Here is a 22,174-nt window from a genome sequence, read left to right on the forward strand (position 1 = left end):
GAAGCCAGTCCAGCCCAAGTTCAAAGATTGCTTGGAATGCAAGAAAGTTACACAAGCTAACAGATAGCAAAACATAAAGCACCATTCATGACATGAGAATATCTCAAAGTACTTCACAGCTTATGAGACATTTTTGATGTACAGTCATTCCTGAAATATGGAATCAGAGTAGCAGTTATTTTTGATGGATAAATATTAACCAGGGCATCAAATATCTCCTGTTTCACTTAGAAAAGAGGTCCGAAACCAGGAGCTACAGATCTAAATTAATTATGCAGTCATGGTTATACAGCATGGAAACAGGCCCTTTGGCCCTCAATGTACACGCTGACCATCAACTAGCAATCTATACTAATTTCATTTACAAGTACTTGATTTGTAGCTTTCTAAACTTTGGCTTTGAGTGTTGGTCCAGATACTTCTTAAATGTTGTGTGAGGACTTGCCTCCACTGCTTTCTCAGGCAATATGTCCTCTGGATGAAGAAAGTTTCCTCAAATTTCTTCCAATCCACTTACTGCTCTTCTTAAACCTATGCCCACTGATGTTAGAGATCTCTCTTATTTCACTATCTATAATGAATATGCCCCTCATAATTTTGTATACCTCTATTAGTCTCCTGCTTAACCACTCCACTCTAGGAGAAACAATATTAGCCTACCCAATCTCTCTTTGTAACGGAAATGTTACATCCCTGGGTAACATCCTGGTAAATTTCCTCTGCACCCTTTGCAATGCAATGATGTGCCAACCAGAGCTGCATATAATACGCCATCTATAGACTCTCACCAATATTTCATAAAACTGTACAATGATCTCCTTGCTCATATTCTATACCCTGGCTAATGAGAATAAACATTCCAGATGCCTCCTAACCATCTTTTTGACCTGTTCTGCCTTCTTTAGGGATCAATGAACATGTACACTATGGTGCATCTGTTCTTCAATACACCCTAGGGCCCCCACCATTTGTTCATAATGTACATCATACCCTTATTTGACCTTTCAAGGTACATCTCCTCTCTCGTATTGGGATTAAATTCCCTCTACCATTGTTTGCCCACATTTCCAACTGATAAATTTGCGAATTATACCTCCCACATGCACTAACAAGTCATTGTATATATGAATCTGTAAGAATCTCAGCATTACATCATTGGTCACAGATTGCAATCACAATAGAAACCCTCCACCATCATTCTCAATCTCTGATAACCAAATCAACTTTGGATCCAATTTCTCAACTTGCTTTGGATCCCATGAGCTATAACTTTATAGACCAGCCTTCCATATGGGACCTTGTCAAAGGCCTTACTGAAGTCCATGTGGACACCATCAACTACACTGACCTCATCAATATATTTTGCTTCTTCAAGAAACATGCTCAGATTATGCAAAACAGGATCAAAGCCACAAACAAACCCATGCTATCCTTGATCAATCCCTGCATTTAAAAGTGTTGATTAATCCTCAGAGATTTTACAATAATTTCCCTATTAGATTCATCTGCCTCTAAGTACCAGTGAATCTGCCAAATAAAGACGTCAAGTATCCCCCAGTCATCTGGCACCTTGGAACCATGGACAATGAAGGTTTAAAGACCTTTGTCAGGGTTCTAGCAATCTCTTCCTTTGTCTCCTATAGAGGTCTGCGATTAATCTCATCAGGACCTGGCGATTATTTCACCTTAATGCCCATTAAGACATCTAATGTATCCTCAATTTTAATGTTAATGTGTTGCTGAATCTTCCCATCCCCTTCCCTGAAATCTTCAATGACAAGTATTTAATTTAAGACCTCACCTGTGTGCGCTGACTCAACATACAGATTAATCCCTAATAATAATAATAATAATAATAATAAACTTTATTACGGACTCAAGGTCCAGACAAGGGGCAACATTACCATAAAAATGCATTGCATATCAAATATCATAAATATATATAAAATCATGGTATATCACATAAAAACATCATAATTTATATTTAACAAAAACCCACAATACTTAAGTTAAAAATCCAGATTAAAAGATGATCAATGTCCTACAACGAGACAACGATACCAGTGTCTCCACAACTGGGATTCGTAGCGTGTAGTGCTAACCCTTATGTTTGTCAAGGCCACAATAAGCACATTTTTAGAGTCATTTATCCTGCAAATGAATTTATACATGTGGTGTCTTAGGATAGCTCTAAAGTACTGACTCCTGCAGCCACAAACATATTACTGGCACTACACCATCTAGGTTGCCTTAGTAGTGTTCTCATGGCATCGTTATATGCCACCTTTAGTCTCTGCATACTTGTCTTTAAATAGTTCGACCACAGGTGCGCAGTGTAGAGTGGTGTGCAGTATGCTCTAAATAGCGACATCTTCACCACATCTGCACACGCACCAAATTTACGCAAGAGGATATTTGCCTAATATTTCCCTGGTAACTCTCTTGATCTTAATATACTAATAAAGTGCTTGGGATTTTGCTTAATCATATCTGCCAATTATATTTTGTGGCCCTTATTTGCTCTCCTATTTTTTTTGAAGCACCTCCATGAACATGCTGTACTCCTGAAGGGCATTGCTTGTTTTCAGTGTTCAAAAACAAAACACTGCCATTTGTTTTTATTTCTTCATGAAATCCTTGATATTCCTCAACATCTAGGGTCCCCTTGAGTTGCCTTCCTCGCCATTTACCCTAACAGGAACCTATTAGCCCCAAACTCTCACTATTTCTCTTTCAAAAGACTCCCCGCTGTCAGATGCAGATTTACCTCACTGCTCCCAGTCTACTTCTGCAGACCAGGTCATGTTTTAGGATGCAACAATGAGACACATCACTCACTGGTCCAGTATGCCGCAAAACATTTTAATGTTCATGGGATAAATCAAAATAAGAAACCCGAGCACCAATAGTTTGTCCTTCGGCAGACAAAGGAGTGAAATAATACAAGAAGAACATTCAACACTGTTGCTAGGCAACAGGCATGGCTGCATTTAAACTAATTTTCACAGCAGACTTCTCCAAGAATTAAAGTAGCCCGAGAGCTCTCTAATCTCATGACAATGCTTCTTTAATTCATAATGTCTAGAGTAATTATATCCCATCTGTGGCTGGGAGCCATCCACAAAAGCTCAACAAAAAAAATTAATGACAGATTGAACTGTATTTATGTAGTCTAGTTTTGAATGGACTACTACTTTTATCATATATGGGAGTATTACCTATGACTGATATTTAATCCTATTTCAAAAGCTAATTTGGTGATATTAATATTGAGAAACAACTTATCTAGTCCAAGAGTACTTCCTAAACATGATTCTGATTCAGCCCATGAGCAATGAATTTTCTCCATCTAAAATAAGGACAACATGTAATCGAGTGATGCTTTTGTAAAATTATTTGTGATTATTGGTTGAAAATATATATTTTTAGTGTAGCTTAGGAAATGGAGTTCCAGATCATAGGAGTGACACTATCACATAATCATGAGCGTTTGACAGCGCTGGGCCTCTGCTCATTGGAGTTTAGAAGGTTGAGGGGGGACCTCATTGAAACTTACAGAATTATGAAAGGCATAGATATAGAGTGGATGTGGAAAGAATGTTTCACTGGTGGGAGAGTCTAGGACCAGAGGACATAGCCTCAGAATTAAAGGGCGCTCTTTTAGAAAGGAGGTGAGGAGGAACTTCTTTAGTCAGAGGGCAGTTAATCTGTGGAACTCATTGCCACAGAGGGCTGTGGTAAACAAGTCAGTAGATATTTTTAAGGCAAAGGTAGGCAAATTCTTGATTGGAACGGGTGTCAAGGGTTATGGGGAGAAGGCAAGAAAATGGGATTAGGAGGCAAAGATCAGAATGGTGGAGTAGACTCGATGGCCCGAATGGTCTAGTTTTACTCCTGTAACTAGTGAACCATATTTCACCATCCAATTGGATCAAGGTCAATCTGTATATCAACTCTATTATAAAACACAATGTTGGAGGAACTCCATGGGTCAGGCAGCATCTGGGGAGGGAATAGACAAACAAGGTTTCGGGTCGGGACCCTTCTACATCCGTCCATTCCCTCTCTAGATGCTATCTGCCCCACTGACTTTCTCCAGCACTTTGTGTTTTGCTCAATATTCCAGCATCTGCAGCCTTGTGTTTCTAACAAGAAATCCTTCGATACTCTTAAGGGCCTGTCCCACTTGGCGACTTTTTCGGCGACTGCCGGTGTCATTGACTGACGTTTCAGGTCACCGAAAGATTTTGAACATTTCAAAATCCAGTGGCGACAAAAAATATTGTTGCGACCCTTGAGGAGACACTGCATGTCAATACGTCATCATGCCCCAACTTTCACGGTGACCTGATACGTCAGTCAATGATGCCGACAGTCACCGAAAAAATCGCCAAGTGGGACAGGCCCTTAACTCGATAAAAGACTGTCCATTTTGAATACTGAAATTTTCAAGTGATCCAGCATTTTACAGACATTTGAAAGACAGAGTTTCTGTCTCTTGGATAGGTAAATTCAGGTTCTACTTCTAAATGGTCCCATTTTGAAAATTCTCAATAGGTCAAGCAACATCACTGGGAAAGTAACAATAACCTTACATTAAAAAATAAAAGAACTAGATAAAATTATGACACAGAAACTGCTGGTGCTGGAATCTTGAGCTTAACACAAAACATTGGAGGAACTCAAGATTCGGGCAGCAGCTGTGGTGGGATTGAACAGGTGACATTTCGGGTGGGAACCTTTCTTCAGACTGACAGGACTAAGGAGAAGAAAGCTGGAAGGGGGGGCATGGCAAAGCCTGAACAGAGAGAGGGAGCAGTGAAAAAGATTCTCATAGAAACCCCGTCAAAATAGGCATAGTTTTACGAGAGTTGAGCAAAGCAGTACTATGCGAGACTTTGCAGTTCAGACATATCATGCACTGCCCCAGCACCCTCTCTTTTCCAGCTTTCTCCCTCCTACAGACTTTGTCCTGCCCCCACCTCTCTTTAACAAAACTAAAATGATGTAGCTGCTAGTTAACATAAAGATAAATGCATTTTAATTAAATTAACGTACAATGTAATTTAACTTTGTATTAATCATTGGAAATAGATTATTTGGATGAGATACAGGGTCACAGTCCTCACCCATGAACCAGAAGGTAGCAATAAACATTACCTTTGGAACAGAAGCAGGTGGGGCATGTGAAAAAAATCTGTGCTTTGGTGCACAAAGCAACAATTGAATTGGATGAAATTTAATTAAAGAGCAAAATAGTAGTTAAAGCACCACTTTGTTCAGAATGAAAGCAAAGTTTTCCAAAGTTTCTATAAGTTCCTTTCCCATAAACAAACCATCCCAACTTCTTTAATTGGAGTAGAGAAAAACGTTTCCCGAACTGGTAATGATCCAGCAAAACTACCAAAGTTTTCATTCAAAAGTGAAACATCCCTGAGAATACTGTTGCCCCATCTAGACCAGCAACATTGTTAAATTAATAAAATGCACTTATTAACCAAACATCATGGCAGCAAACACCCACTCTGTTGCTGAACTCGGGGCAAGGGGTTCATTTTCTTCAGCATAATTTTACATTAGCATAAATGTTATTATTAAAAGGGCCAGCAGTATGTGGAGAACCTGTCTGCTCCAATGGGATAACATTTAATGTGTGAAAAGCCATCCATCACAAATCATTGAACATTTTTTGACTAACCTTTAATGTCAACAGACCTCAGCAGAGCCTCAGCAGAAAATTAGTTCTTGCTAGATCAGTCATTTCCATGGCAATAAGAGAAAAACACTTGGCCAGACAATTTGGCTATTGTATGGGTGAGGGTGTAGGCTCAAGAAATATTTCCGTTTATTGCATGTTATCACCAAGATGTGAATCAATAGCTTGATAGTGAATAGTATGGTGGTTCTTTATCCACACTCTCTCTCTCTCTCTTTCCCATATAAGTGAAAGAGTGCAATGGAATTCTTTGCCACAGAAGGCTGTGGAGGCCAAGTCAGTGGATATTTTTTAAGACAGGGATAGATTGATTCTTGATTAGTACGGGTGTCAGAGGTTATGGGGGAGAAGGGGGTCAGGAAAGAGAGATAGTTGAATGGTGAAGTAGACTTGATGGGCCGAACGACCTAATTCTGCTCCTATCACTCATGACCTTATGACTTTATGATTGCAGTGTAAAAAATAGCATAATTTCTTCTGAGGCAACACACAAAAGAGTTACTACATTTCTGGCTTATGTATAACATGATTTAACTGGGTTGCATACAAAAAGGTATTTCACTGTATCTAGGTACGTGTGATAAAAAAGTACAAAGGACGAGTAAAATATTTCCAAGTCAACGTGGGTGCAACTAGGAGAGGAGGCCGTGCATCTCCTGTACTTGTCCCACTTGGCGAATGGCATGAGCTATATTAACCTCCCACTGGAGAAAGACTAGGCAAAGTGTTTAAAACTCTATTGTCAACACCCACCCACCCACCTTACTACTTTCCTCCTTCTGGCTTCACAATACACAACTCTTCGAACCTGTTACACACCTTCTATTCTTAAATCTGGCCTTTGCTCCAACAACCTACTAAGTAAACCCCTAACCCCCTCGCCTATGTTGATCTATTACCTGGCATGCTTTGTCCTGCCTCTTCCCTTTGCCAGCTTTCTTCTCCGTTCCAACAATCAGTCTGAAGAAGGGTTTCGATCCGGTACATCGCCTATTCATGTTCTCCAGAGATGCTGCCTGACCTGTTGAGTTACTCCAGCACTTTGTGTCCCTTTGTGTTTAAAATCATGCTGGCCATGTCACAAGTAAAAACCCACTATCCAAATGTATAAGAATTGGGGAATATCAAACTCAGAATAGGAAATAAATGCCTCATCACTGACTTCACAATAGAGGTCCCTGACATTGACCTCTCTAGAAGATGGGGGACAGCCCATAATATAATCACCACAGGTTTTGGATGATGTGGCCACCTGCTCTGTAAATGGACAATGGTTGATGATGCACAATGCTTGTGCAACTGTAACAGTGGGTCCCTAACCATGTAACATCTCGGGGTGGCACGGTGGTACATCTGTGGAGTTGCTGCCTTACAGCGCCAGAGACCCGGGTTCTATCCTGACTACAGGTGCTTGTCTGTACGGAGTTTGTAACTTACTCCACATGACCTGTGTGGGTTTTCTCCTGGATCCTCCCACTCTCCCATGAGACATACAGGTTTGTAGATTAATTGGTTTGATAGAATAGTAAATTGTCCCTAGTGTGTGTCGGATAGCGTTCGAGTGCGAGGATCACTGGTCGGCGCGCACTCGGTGGGCTGAAGGGCCTGTTTCCACGCTGTATTTTTAAACTAAACTAAATCTGGATGCCCACCAAAGTCTGTTGCAGAAGGACCGTTATTTCTTCACGCAACCTCTCGGAGACTATTAGTGAGATTGACAGACTGGACCGACAAGTGCAACACTTTTCATGTCATATGATAGAAATAAATTGTTACCATTGTTTTACTAATTATCAATGCCACAGTGATTGCTGCAATGAAAGGCACCCATTGAAGTAGTCATTGAACATAGAAACAGTTTTTTTTGGCCCACCACATACTGCCAAGCATCACACCGATCTATACTAATTCCACTTGTCTGCATTTTAATCCATATCCCTTTATACCTGGATTATTCAATTAACAAGACATAAATTGATATGGAATCAAAGACAGGCAAGGGAGACTAGTTGCCTGCACGTGCCTCATAAATGCTGTTATTGTTCTTGCCTTGACCCCCTCCTCTGGCAGCTCATTCCAGTTCCCAATTAGATTCTGTGCAAAACGTTTGAACTCCTTAGATCCCCTTTAAACCTCTTCCCTTAAACCTATGCCCTCTATTTTTAGGCACCGTTTTCACAAAAGAAACATTAGTTATCTACCAGGTATATGGAACAAGCTGCCAGAGGAGGTAGTTGAGGCTGGGACTATCCCAATGTTTAAGAACCAGTTACATGGATATGAAACGTTTGGAGGGATATGAACCAAATACAGGCAGGTGGGACATTTTGGCTGGTGTGGGCAAGTTGGGCCGAAGGGTCTGTTTCTACACTGCATCACTACTGACTCTATGACCTAGTTATGCATCTGAGACTTTGGAGACTGAATGAGACTTTGCAGACTTTGAAGGTATGAGACAGGAATTGGCTAGCATAGCCTGGCCAATTATACTTAAAGGGTTGACAGTGGAGATGTAATGGCGAAGATTTAAAGACCACATGGATGAACTCCAGAAATTGTTCATCCCTATCTGGCGAAAATATAAAACTGGGAAGGTGGCTCAACCATGGCTGATGAGGAAAGTGTTAAAGCCAAGGAAGAGGCATGTAAATTGACCAGAAGAAGCGGCAAACCAGAAGGCTGGGAGAAATTTAGAACTCAACAGAGGAGGACAAAGGGATTATTTAAAAGGGGGGGAAAAAGAACATGAAAGAAAGCTTGCGGGGAATATAAAAACTGATTGTAAAAATTTCTATAGATATGTATAAAGGAAAAGATTAGTGAAGACGAATGTAGGTCCCTTACAGTTAGTCAGGTGAATATATAATGGGAAACAAGGCAATGGCAGAACAGTTAAACAAGTACTTTGGTTCTGTCTTCACTAAGGAAATCTCCCGGAAATTCTAGGGGACCTAGTGGGCGGGAGGAACTGAGGGGAATCCACATTAGTCAGAAAATGGTGTTAGATAAACTGTTGGGACTGAAGGCAGATAAATCCCCAGGGCCGGATAGTCTGCATCCTAGAGTACTCAAGGAGGTGAGACCGCACCTGTAGAATTGTGTGCAATTTTGGTCTCCTAATTTGAGGAAGGACATTATTGCTATTGAGGGAGTGCAGCGTAGGTTCGCCAGGTTAATTCCCAGGATGGCGGGACTGACGTATGATGAAAGAATCCATGTGACAGATCAATCACCCGTTCACACTAGTGCTATGTTATCCCACTCTCTCATCCACTCTCCACACACAAGGGGCAATTTACGGAGGCCAAGTAATCGACGAACCTGCTCGTCTTTGAAATGTGGGAGGAAACATGGTCACAGCCAGAACTTTCAAACTCCTTGCACACAGTACCCAAGGTCAGGATCAAACCCAGGTCTCTGGAACTGTGAGGCAGCAGCTCTACAGCTGAGCCACTGTGTCATGCCAGCTCCTGGTAGAAAGCTAATGATATTTACAGATTTCTGAATATTAAGCAAATCAAGACATTGTCAGGGAATATTTTAGGTAATGATGGTAAATAACATGTACCATGTAATAACAATTGTAGGTAAAATAACAGCTATGATCTCGATGAACAAAGGCCAGGTGGCCAAATCTAGCTCCTGGTGTTTTTACGTGCTAATGTTATTTTTTGTCCTTTATGAGTCAAGTCATACTGCTCTGTAATGTGGCCTAAATTTATATATACAGCAATCTGCTGGGCTCTTCCAACACCTAGTCTTTGATTGCAGAGGACTGGATCACTAATCTAGATTCATCTCTTGTTGTGTTAAATTTCCCAATACGAAATTCAAAATCCTGCAATTGCTAATGGTATACATTGCTAATTGTACTCCTGTACCAGCGGGTACAGATGACTATCGGACAATTTTCCCCAGAGACCTACAACAACCTATTTATCAAAGAAGTTTCCTTTTCTAATCAATCATTGATGGCAGGTTCTGGTTTTCTTCAGTCTGTAATAACAAAGTTTCACAGTATTTAAATTGCTTCTCGAGATGAGCTTTCACAAGTGAGTACAAAACAAACAAATAAGGAAAAATAGAGTTCAAGTCACTTCACCTACACAACAAGTCAAGTCAAGTCAAGAGAGTTTATTGTCATGTGTCCCAGATAGGACAATGAAATTCTTGTATTGTATTGTATTGTATTCCGGAAGTGGCGGCGCTGTGATACAGCTGCGGCTCGCCTGCAGTCTGTCTGTTTTTACTTTTTTGTGTTGTTTTTTTTGTCTAGTTTAGTAATTTTTTTGGTTATTAGGTGGTGTTATGTATGTGGGGGGAGGGTGAAACAGGGCTTTCTGTCTCTCCCTTCGGGGGAATGCGACTTTTTTGTCGTATTCCCCTTCTCTTCCCCCGTCTGCGCTGAGGCCTAATGGCGGAACTGGCGGCCTCCAACCTGCGACCGACCTCGAGGGTCCGGAGGTAGAGCCAGCCAGGACTCACCAACGCGAGGCTGGCCGTCTTCGAGCTGTGGCGACGTCCGGGTAGCGGCACGACTCGGCGCTCCGGTGAGGGCGGACGGCGCGGGGCTGAGACACTCACTGAGACGCTGCCGTGTGGGTGGCCTGGCTATCGGCTGGAAGGCGCTCCGGTGAGGGCGGCCCGGCTCCCGGCTGGAAGGTGCTCCCGTGGGGGCAGCCCAGTGCGGGGCTGAGACGTTGCCGTGTGGGCGGCCCGGTGCGGGGCGGAGACGGTGCTCCGGCGGCTGAGGCGGCGTTCTGGCGGCGGCGACTTGGATCCGGGGCTCGGCCGCGGGCCAGTGGAGGACAATGTCGGGAGCTCGCAGGTCACAGGCTGGTGCCTGTTTTCCGGAGCTCCCGTTGCAACAGCTGCGGCCGCTGGACTGGAGGGCGGCAGCTTCGACCACCGCGAGGCCGCGGAGCTTGAACCGCGGGACTGACTTACCATCGCCCGGTGGGGTATCGCCTCAGCGCAGAGGGAGAAGAGGAGGGAAGAGACAGTAACTCTAAGACTTTTGCCTCCATCACAGTGAGGAGGTGTTTGGTGAACTCACTGTGGTGGATGTTAATTTGTGTTTATTGTGTTTTGTTATTATTACATGTATGGCTGCAGGCAACAGCATTTCGTTCAGACCGAAAGGTCGGAATGACAAATAAAGGATTCAATTCAATTCAATTCAATTCAATTCAAATGTATTGTCATTGTCTCAGTTAGAGACAACAAAATGAATTTCCCTTACAGGCAGTATCATAAAAATAAATAAATAATAATAAATAATAAAACATATTAAAAATAAAATAGAATTTAAAAAAAAGCACAAACACTGAAAGTCCACGACACAACATAACACAGTGGCACCAAGGTGAGGAAGGCACCATAGTCCAGCCAGCCTCCCCTCCGATCTTCCCAGTTGTTCACTCGTGGCCGAGGCCTTCCTAGCACCCGCAGTCGCCGCCCCGGACTCGAATAATAGTCGCGTCCTCTCCAGGAAGCAACTGAAGGACGGTATCCCCCTTACCGTGCCCGCTTCCCCCACATAAAGACATTAAAAAAAACATCAAAAACACACTTTAACAAAAAAAGTGCTTGCTGCAGCACAACAGAATATAGTAAGCATAAATACAGAACAGTTCAGTGTGTCTATATAGCATAGACCATATATATACACATAAATAAACAGATAAAGTGCAATAGGCTGTTATAGTTCAGAGTTTGTTTGATGGCGAGTTTAACAGCCTGATGGCTGTGGGGAAGAAGCTGTTCATGAACCTGGATGTACCAGATTTCAGACTCCTGTACCTTCTACCCGATGGCAGCGGAGAGATGAGTGTGTGGCCAGGATGGTGTGGGTCCTTGATGATGCAACAAGAAAACATTATTCCAGCCATCAGAAATCGGTATTGGCTTTTGACAACCTATTGAGCTTGTTTGTACACCAGTTATGCAATGGTTTCACCTTGCATCAGAAGTCTGCAACTGCAACAGCAAACATATTTGTTACTGCGGATAGAACAGATTAAATCCGGCTGAAATTTTATATCTTTGTTTTAAAACATTTTAGATCTAAAACATTTTAGATCACTTAATTTGCTTGTGACCACTATGGATAACCAGAGGCTTTCATTGCTCCGCCAGCATCCTTCGGTGATTGCATTGATGGTTGTTGTTGTCGGGGGAAGAAAGGAGTCAGGGGGTTGGAGGGGTTCTTTGTCCCAATCTCAAACTCAGGCTGGGGTTGTGAAGCCCATCGCTAGGCCCGATCCAATCTCTTGATGACTGCTCTGCACTTGCAGGTAGGACTACTGCCTGAAACCTCTGCAGGTAATCCCACATTCATTATAGCGTGCTGAATCCTCTGCACCCTTCCCCCTCACACTACTGCCACTGTACTTTTTCCCTCCATTCCTGCCTTCCAGTGAGAGGGGCAGAGAGACACAGAGAGAAAGGGGAACAGAAAACGTGGGAGCACAGAGAGAGCGGGGGCACACAGAGAGAGAGAGAGAGAGGGGGGGGGGCACGGAGAGAGAGAGGGGCACGGAGAGAGGGGGGGGGACAGAGAGAGAGAGAGAGAGAGAGAGAAAGAGGGGAAGGAACACATGTGCATTCTGACACTTGGACCAAAGAGCTGTGGTGGAGGCTGAACAATTCCTGCAACACCATTATTGAGGCTGGGTCTTAGTCGATATGCATTCTAATCAGAGTTTATAATTTGCCAATTCAAGCCATCATGTTTGCATACGAAGTTGTAATGTCTCGAAAAATCTCATCCGTTTTTATGAGGAATCTGAAAGTGGTTTCAGATCCGTGAAATCAAGGAATATGACTATCTATTAACTGTGTTAGTCTTTTTCTCCTGAGGTATTGCTCAGTTCTCATTATTAAAGAGTATATTAAACATTTCCTTTTCAAACAACTGTCAAATTCCTTGTTTTAAATACATTTGTGCATCCTGCTTTAACGGTGAAATGGAGATGAATAATTCCAAAAGCAAACCACCCTCTGTGCAATTTAATAACACTTGGTACATGAACAAATTCAGGGCAGCACATAACCGGAGGAGATTGTTGCATCAATAAAATGTTTATTGAACCTAATTGAATGTGACCTTTGATGAAGAACACCACAGACACTGGCTTCATAAATATTTGAAAGCAACTCGATCACCTTGAGTCACTTCATCCACGTCTAGAAATGAATGAAAAACCAATATTGGTTGTTTAGTTAAAATTGATATTGTTCTCAGGCATCTCCTAGGGATCAAGAATAACTTGCTTCCAACTCTGGTTTTCTGGGTTGTGTGGTGGTTTATGAACCAACAGGGGAAGCAGTGGCTCTCACCAGGAGTTGGTTGACGGAGTAGATGAAGTGGTGCACTCCATCCACAACCATTGACATTTATATGCTCCAAATGCCTGGAGTCACTACTGAGACCTCCACATTTGCCCATGTACAGATGAGCTTTAAATCGATGCAAGCTTCACTTGTCTTGGTTTGCACCAGTTTGCCTTTTTGCTCGATCACAGAGACGGCTCCACTTTTTTACTTCATTCAACGGATCGCTGGTGGATTTTCTATTTCCGTTGAGCACCTGTCCCACTTAGGTGATTTTTTCGGCGACTGCCGGCGACTGTTACAGATCGCCGATAAAGCGGCGACTGGACCCCCCCACAACAATGTCTACGACAAGCTACGACAACCTACCACCTAGTCGACATCAAGCTACCGACAACTGGCGACCCATTAGGACGTCCACCTATGACCACACCTACGACAACCAAAGTCAACCTACAAGCTACAACAAGCAACGACCCATGTCGGCGAGAACTGAAGACAATTCAGTCGCCAGTACCTGTCGCCGGTTGACGTAGGTTGACATAGGTGGTCGCCAATGGAATTCACCGAAGTCAGCACCCAAGCTACCTCAAGCCTACAGTCGCCGAAAAGTTTTGAACATTTCAAAATCCAGCGGCGACCAGAAAAACGTTGCGACTCTTAAGGCGACTTGAGGAGACTACTCACGTCACCCCGCGACCATGTGGCGACAGCTTAGTCACCTGTAGTCACCGATAAAATTGCCTAAGTGGGACAGGGGCTTTTCAGTGCTAAATTACATGTGCCTTTCACATGCTGAGAAAATAATCAGATCTAATGACTGCAATGTCATTTATGGCAATATACAATGCTGCTTTCATGACCCTGGGGATACAGAGAAATAGATTCTTGTACAAATCTTGAGCCAACATTATCTTTCCACGTGAAAAGAACAAGAATGAAAGCAAAATTGCTTTAAGCTATACCCAAGAATATTATTTCTAATGCTTTACAAAGAGATGTCAGTGTTTTAATATTATTTCCCCAATTCTTGGCATGACATCAAGGGAAGAATTACAATTCATTGTCATTTCGTATCTTTTGTCTAGTGTCCACAATTGATTGTACTAGCTATTCTAGTTGTACTGGGAGCAGGAGGCCTATACACTGTATTAAACACTGTTAATATGTACTAGTCCTTACATTATAAATTAGGTAAAATATTCATTCTGAGCCTGTATAATAATAGATAATATGGGTGGTACAGTGGCACAGCGGTAGAGTTGCTGCCTTAGAGCACCACAGACCCAGGTTCAATCCTGACCACAGGTGTTGTCTGTACGAAGTTTGTACGTTGTCTCTGTGATCACGTGCATTCTCTCCAGGTACTCCGGTTTCCTTCCGCACTCCAAAGACGTACAGGTTTGTTGGTTAAATGGCTCGAGAAAATTGTAAATTGTCCTTTGTGTGTAGGATAGTACTATTGTATGGGGATTGCTGGTTGGCGCGGTTTTGTTTCAATTTTAGTTTATTGTCATGTGAAATTTATTGTACAATGAAATGCTAACCAAGCAGTGGAAGACAATACATGGTTACAATCGCGCCATTCACAGTGAACATTCAAGAGAATAACGTTTCGTGCAACATAAAGCCAGTAATGTCTGATCAATGATAGACTGAGGGTCACCAATGAGGTAGATAGTAGTTCAGGGCTGCTCTCTAGTTGTGGTAGGATGGTTCAGTTGCCTGATAACAGCTGAGAAGAAACTATCCCTGAACCTGAAGGTTTATGTTTTCGCACTTCTATACCTTTTGCCCAATGGGAGAGAGGAGAAGAGGGAGTGGCCAGGGTGTGACATCCTTGATTATGTTGCTGGCCTTGCTGAGGCAGCATGAGGTATAAATGGTCAATATATGGCCTGTTTCCACATTATATCTCTAAACGAAACTATCATAATGCTGTGATTTTCAACTCAAAATGTTTGCTGCAATACAAAATTCATTTTTTGGTTTTGTTAAATAATTTAATTTTTTTGTGTTTTCCCATGCTTGCTCATATTTTCAATCGTGCTAAAAAAAGGCATTTTTCTGAATGTTAGTTTTCAAATTTTTGATTAAATATCACATGATTATCTACAGCTTGAGTTGTAATTTGACAGAACTAGAGGGTGAAAATGGCCATTCCAATTATTAAATCCTGGTTTGTAATCTATTTATATTGATAGACAGGTGAAGTCAGCATAAAATGCAAATTAACTTTTTTCAAGTTAATTAAACATTATTAAATGAGAAAAATAAAATTACCAACTTAATGGAAATTAATGTGATTAACTGCAGTCATATAATTTAATTAAACAATATTTATTTTGTTGACAAAGACAATAATAATGACAAAATAGTTCAGAAAAAAGATATATTGTAATACTGGATAAGTTTGTTAACAGACACAAGATACAAAGATACAAAGGACATTTATTATCACATACACCAATTGGTGCAGTGAAATTTGACTTGTCGTGCAGCACACAGATAAAGATAAGACACAACATTAAAGAATTTAACAATAAACATAAAAACATCCAGTATCAGAATATCTGGGACAGTTGAGAATAAAGATTATACTGTAATGGAAGAATTTAACTGCTGTTATTCTTAATTCAAACTGATCACCTAAAGTAAGATGAATTTACTTCACCTGTATGAATAATTAAGCTATTATTTAATGAAGACGAATGAAGAGATTTTCTAACAACTGAACTGACATTGTTTTAATCAGAGTGCAAATTCAATAGTTCCAACCTGTAGTTTAAATTTACTAAAATAGTAGCAATAAAATTCTATTTATACACGGAATCCAGAAAGAATTAGTCTGCTATTTTTACAAATATATTTGTACGATTGTTCTTTCATGAAATACAACAACATTTATTATTTTGGAATACAAGAAGTGGTAAAATTATGAGGAAAAAACTAACTGCTGAATAAACTCAGCGGGTCGGGCAGCATCTGTAGGGGGAAATGGATAGATGGTATTCGGGTCGGGGCCCTTCTTCAGACCAAGGTAATACATTTCTTGATATCTATACTTCTGAAAATACTGCAAATCACTTTATTTCACCTACTCCCTCCCCAAACCATCATCCCATTCACTACCGTTGTTTTAAAGCATGTCAATTTAATAGGAAGGAAGTTCTAAAGCCAGATGGCAGAGAAAGAGAAATAACATCCCAGTCCACTGTTCACTATTTATCTTTCACTGTGAGCATTCAAATAGGATTGCAGCTTCTGTCAATCTATCATCAAATACAAACATTGCAGGAGATAATCAGCAGGTCAGGCAGCATCCTGCAGAGAGAAAAACTGAGTTAATGTTACAGGTCCATGACCTTTCTAAAGGACAGATGGAAAGTTCTAAGAGACGCTGTCACCTCGACACTCTGATTCCATATCCTCAGATGTTGGCTGGCCTGCTGAGTATCTCCAGCATTTTCTGTTTTAATGTTGGATTTCTGCAAACTGCTAGTAAATAGGATTAACATGGATAGATTTTTGGTGGTTGGCATGGACATGGTGGGCCAAAGGACATGCTTCTGTGTTGTATTCCTCCATGGTTACTGATATTACACCTCGAGCTAGGTATAGTTCATTCTATAGCTTTGTGTATGTATCACACTTACCGACAGCTGGGACTCCTACATTCCAGTAAGGACATTCTAAGCTTCCTTCTTGTGACCGGCCAAAGATTGCAGAATAGATAGCTATCACCATACTCCGTTTACAGTTCAAGCGCAGTTTGTCATCTTCACAAGCCACTTTACTCTTGTATTCATCTGTAATTAGAGGAAACAACATTTTCAACCAAACAAATCATGGTTTGTTTTAAAATATATTTTCAGGAAACAAAGAATTTAAATATTTAAATCACCATTTTAACTGGACCATTCTCAAACGATATTCAACTATGCTTAAGTCAAGATTTTTGAAATGATTTCTCTCAATAAATTACTTTATTTTCATTGGTGTATTTTAAAACAAAGTACTATATAGTCGGCCGAGATTACAAGAAAAGAGAAATTGACCCTGTCTTGCAATCAGTGGAAACTGAATGGCATTTGATGTTGACCTAAAGCAAAGTTGTTCAAAAGACTCAGCAGGGTCCAGAATGCCTGTACTCTTATTTACAGCGTCACTTCGAATTTGGTATCATCTATAAAGGATTGTTAAAGTTTAAAGAAAGGATAAAGCAGAATACAGACTGAAACCTACACAGGGTTAAAGAGAAAAATGTAAATGTTATAAAAACCACCTTTGAAAGTATATTTTGTTTTAAAGCGTCGACAAAATATCAGATTACCGACAACCATACCAGATTGCTTTTACAATTTTTATACATTGTTCTCAAGGAATGGAATTCCACGCTCATTAATTTGGCTTTACATCCTAGAGAGGCGGGAATTATGTTTGTTTTAATAAACCATTAAAAACTCCTGATTGAACAAGGCTTAATAATTTCAAGGTTTTACAGCAAGAATAAGATCATGAGAGGAATAGACAGGATCTATGCACAGTCTTTTACCCAGAGTAGGGGAATCAAGAACCATAGGTTTAAGATGCGGTGGGAGAGATTCAATAGGACCCCGAGGGGCAATTCATTTGCACAAGGGGGAGTAGGTACATAGAATGAACTATGGAGGAGGTAGTTGAGGTAAGTATTATTACAACATTTAAGAAACACTTGGATAGGTACATGGATAGGACAGGTTTAGAGGGATATGGGCCAAACGCAGGCAGGTGGAACATATTGGTCACCATTTTGCAAGTTAGACCAAAGGGCCTGTTTCTACATTGTACAAATCTAAGATTCTAATAGTATGTAAGGAGTTGGCCATAGAAATTCCTCATCTGTTTTGTTGGTGCCTAACACACAATATCATAAGTTGCTGATTCCACACAATTTCTGAAATTTGGTTCCATTATGGGTGCAAATTACAGTTATGCAGAAAAGGAATACATCACTTATTATATTGTGCTTTAAACAATAGAAACAGGACAAATTTCTTCCAACTTAAATCAGTACTTGTTGTTGCTAGAGAAGTGAAGAATCGCTGATGGAAGTTCAGGAATTCCACATTTAACTGGACAAGTATGAATGTCGAAAATTCCTCTGTTTGAAAAAACATTTAATTTCAAATATCTCTTTTGAAAACAAATAGTGAAAAATTACATCTGGGATCTAGAATCTCCTTTCCCAGACTAGCTCTGTAGGACCTACTGGATAAAGAGCTGGAAAGGGGGCAGAAAGATTCACGAGGATGTTATCAAAACTAGAGGGTTTCAGTTATAAGGAGAGGCTGGATAGACTGAGATTTTTTAACTCGGGAGTGTAGGAAGCTGAAGGGTGACCTCCTAGAGGTATACAAGGTGGATAGTGGGTAGATTGTTGTTAAGTTGTTAATCATTTTTCTCCCGGGTAGGAGAGACTAAAACTGGACATGGATTTAAGGCGAGGAGGGAAGGATTCCGAGGGGGGCGGGAAGAAGAAAGGAAGAAGCTTTTTCCCGCCCACCCCCACATCAGTCTGAAGAAGGGTCTCGACCCAAAACGTCACCTATTCCTTCGCTCCATAGATGCTGCCTTACCCGCTGAGTTTCTCCAGCATTTTTGTCTACCTTCGATTTTTCCAGCATCTTTCTTAAACAAAAGGGAAGGATTTAAAATGACTTGAAGTGCCACACACGTTCTGCACACGGAAGGTGGTGCATACATGGTACAAGTTGCCAGACAAAACAGTATAGGTGGGTAGAAGTACAATGATTAAAAGACATTTAGACTGGTTAGAAAAGGTTTAGAGGGATATGGGCCAAACATAGCAGATGGGACTCGTTCAGACAGACATCTTGATCGGAATAGATGAGTTGGGCCGAAGGTTATGTAATGGGCACAGATTGTGGAAAGAATAACTGGAGCTGGAGCACTCATTTTGGATGTCTGCCCCTGTCCATTTTCTAAATAAGACATTCTTTCAAATGTTCTACTTTCCTACAGTTTTGGCCTCAAGAATTACTCCAAGGTGAATCATTTCCCGCTGGGCAATCATGACTTAAACTGCCACAGTCCTAAAGCTTTGGAATTGGTACATACTACCCCACCTTCCTGTAATCTAGGATTAATGGGATATTGAGAGTTGCTCTCTTCCCCCACTGGACATCAAGGAACAACTGGGAAGTTCACAATCTGTGTCATGAGAAATTTAAAGTCCCTTTCAAGTCATGAGAAATTAAGGGGAAAGTTCCTGGTAAGGAATGAAGCTGCCCTCTACTGAGGCATCAGTTCCTGGAAGGCACTGCAAGACCACCTTCTACATGGAATAGCAGCTCACTTGAACTGAAGTTTAAAACCTTCATAAACAGTACAAACTTTTTATGCAACATTTTTTTTTAAATAACAAAGAAATGGTTCCTCCCCTGCTCTTTGCTGGCATTTAAAATATCACTGGCTTTTGGTGATCAGAAACTGGAATTCTCCACGTAAATCAAAATATGTGCGTTAAGCTCCAATTCATCTCACCAGGGGACAATATGAAGACTGCCGTACAATAAGTGTCGGTGACTTATATTGGTATAAAGCAGGTGCTGGTTTAAAAATCAGTAAGATAACTGGAGCAAGAGAGAATTTCCTGACTCAAAGACGAGATACGAGCCTTTGACTGCAATTACAAAGTTACAATGTAACTTAAACTTTTTTAAACTCGCACTGAAAATCTATCATTTTTATTTATGTTGCTGGCATACTTGCTTTTGTTTCAGCCTTTGCTTTGGTCGCTTTTTTTTGCCAAATACCAAAGCAAACGTTGTAGATGGATTTTAATGGATTGTGAATGGCAAATATTCAAAAGGTAAAGAAGTGTATGCAGTCTGAAAGGTTTTCCTAGAATAATGCAGTTCAGCTCCCCATGGGTCAAAGGTGATGACCTGTGCTTTCCATTCTTAAACTGTATTTACCCACCTGCCTTGCAAAGAGTGTCTTGGTACAAAGGCCTGTCTTGCTGTGCTGCCCTCCCATCAATACATAAAGCTGCCTCACAGGCCATTAGCTTCAGTAATGAAATAGTGCCACAAGCACATTACAAAGGCCACGTGCTCCAGCAGCATCAGAATGAAAAGAACTTGTGACAGAGACATGAATGGCTAAATTTAATTGTAGCCTCTCAAAAGATAAAATAAATCACCAACTGAATAGCAAAAGGCCTGAGGATACCCCAACATGAAAATGCAATCCAATGCAATCCATGTTTAGATAGGAGATAAACTGAAATAATAAATCCTCTTTATTAATCAAGGAAGCAACACCAATGGAAATGCCATGCCGTGCAGGCAATTGACAAAGGATCCGACATTTTGCTTTGCTGGTCTGAATTTGAAAGATTCCTAATAGTAAACTTTTATTAAAGAAACATACAACAAATTACAAATTTACTCTGGAAAACAGCTGGGAGGAAATCTCCTACTAGTTTGATCAACAATTAACCTACCTTAAAGAGATGGGAAAAAAACAGCTGAAAATTGCAATCATGAAACAAAATGAATGCTAGTGAATTTTCAGTCCAAGCCAATTGAGAAAACAAGCATTATTCATGGTAGTGGGAAACAAATCTGGTCCAACGGATGCCACTTATTTCAATGACACATTCTGCAACTCAGATACACCAGAATCTGATTAATGTACTTAATTTATTGAGCGATGAGATGATACTATTACATATCTAAGCAAATATATATTGTAACTTCTTTACAAATAGTAGAATGTGCTTTATTCAGTGCCCTTGGGTTTGTCTCAGAGGTTTTACTTCTGCAAATGGCTTGAACACAGATTGCAACCAAAGAAATGTGACTTCCAACGCATTGTATGAGGTGCATATATTCTACAAATCCCTTGATAGTAGCATTGTTGCACAGTAATAAAGGAAGCATTTGCCTCCTGAAATTAAGGACTGTATATCAAACTTAATTATTTTTATTCAAACAATCAATGCGTACCACAGGAGTCATTCTTCTATTTTGACAATGTAAATTTTTTTAACAGGAGTCATCTGACAATTATAAGAAATTAATGTTCTTTGAACAAACAATGACTTGTCAGGAAGGAGTATTTTACAGATATTTCTATAATGCGCAACAATAACGCATTTGTTAACTGGGAAACAAGCATCAAGGCTTCACTTATCCAAAATGTATATGATTGACGTGGATTATGTGACTGACCTTTTGAAGCATTCTAAACATAACCGCCTATAGTCTGTATAATCCCATGAATAGAAAACAGGCTCCTTTTTCCCCCTAAGGTTTTTAATATCAAATTTACTTCAAATTTGAAAGAGTGACAATATTCCATTAAAATGTCTCCCTGGTGTCTAAGCTGTCAATTCAGTTCAGAAAGTAGCAGGGACGCACAAGTTAAAACTCATACCATGAACTTGAAAAATACAAGTTATTAATTTATAAAATCATTATAAAATTAATAAAATGTAAGTAATTCATCTATAAAATCATCAGATGCTAACCAATTTAAAAGGTCATGTGAAATCTTGGGGTATAAGAGTGTCGTGGTTAAGATACTGGACTAGCATCAAGACCCATTGTTGTGGACCCATTGATTCAGAGGCAGGAGTTCAATACAAGCAACAATTTAAGGAAACGTCTTGGAACTGAATCTATAAAACTACTGGTAAATGGTAGCGAATTGAGGAATGCAGTTGAAGAGAGGGATCTAGGAATAACTGTGCATAGTTCCCTTAAGGTGGAATCTCATGTAGATAGGGTGGTAAAGAAAGCTTTTGGTGTGCTGGCCTTTATAAATCAGAGCATTGAGTATAGAAGTTGGGATGTAATGTTAAAATTGTACAAGGCATTGGTGAGGCCAATTCTGGAATATGGTGTACAATTTTGGTCGCCAAATTATAGGAAAGATGCCAACAATATAGAGAGAGTACAGAGGAGATTTACTAGAATGTTGCCTGGGTTTCAGCAACTAAGTTACAGAGAAAGGCTGAACAAGTTTGGTCTTTATTCTTTGGAGCGCAGAAGGTTAAGGGGGGACTTGATAGAGGTCTTTAAAATGATGAGAGGGATAGACAGAGTTGACGTG

The 22,174-nt window shown here is 40.6% G+C and overlaps 1 protein-coding gene across 1 annotated transcript in view; it reads right to left on the reverse strand.

Moving 5' to 3' along the window:
- eva1a (eva-1 homolog A, regulator of programmed cell death) overlaps positions 1-22,174 on the reverse strand; it is a 307,835-nt gene that overhangs the window by 165,639 nt on the left and 120,022 nt on the right. The window contains exon 4 of the mRNA XM_033021301.1: positions 16,708-16,860. Within this exon, the coding sequence (XP_032877192.1) occupies positions 16,708-16,860 (153 nt within the window). The remainder of the gene's footprint in view (positions 1-16,707; positions 16,861-22,174) is intronic.

Source organism: Amblyraja radiata, chromosome 5 (assembly GCF_010909765.2).
Source record: "Amblyraja radiata isolate CabotCenter1 chromosome 5, sAmbRad1.1.pri, whole genome shotgun sequence".
Taxonomy (NCBI): domain Eukaryota; kingdom Metazoa; phylum Chordata; class Chondrichthyes; order Rajiformes; family Rajidae; genus Amblyraja; species Amblyraja radiata.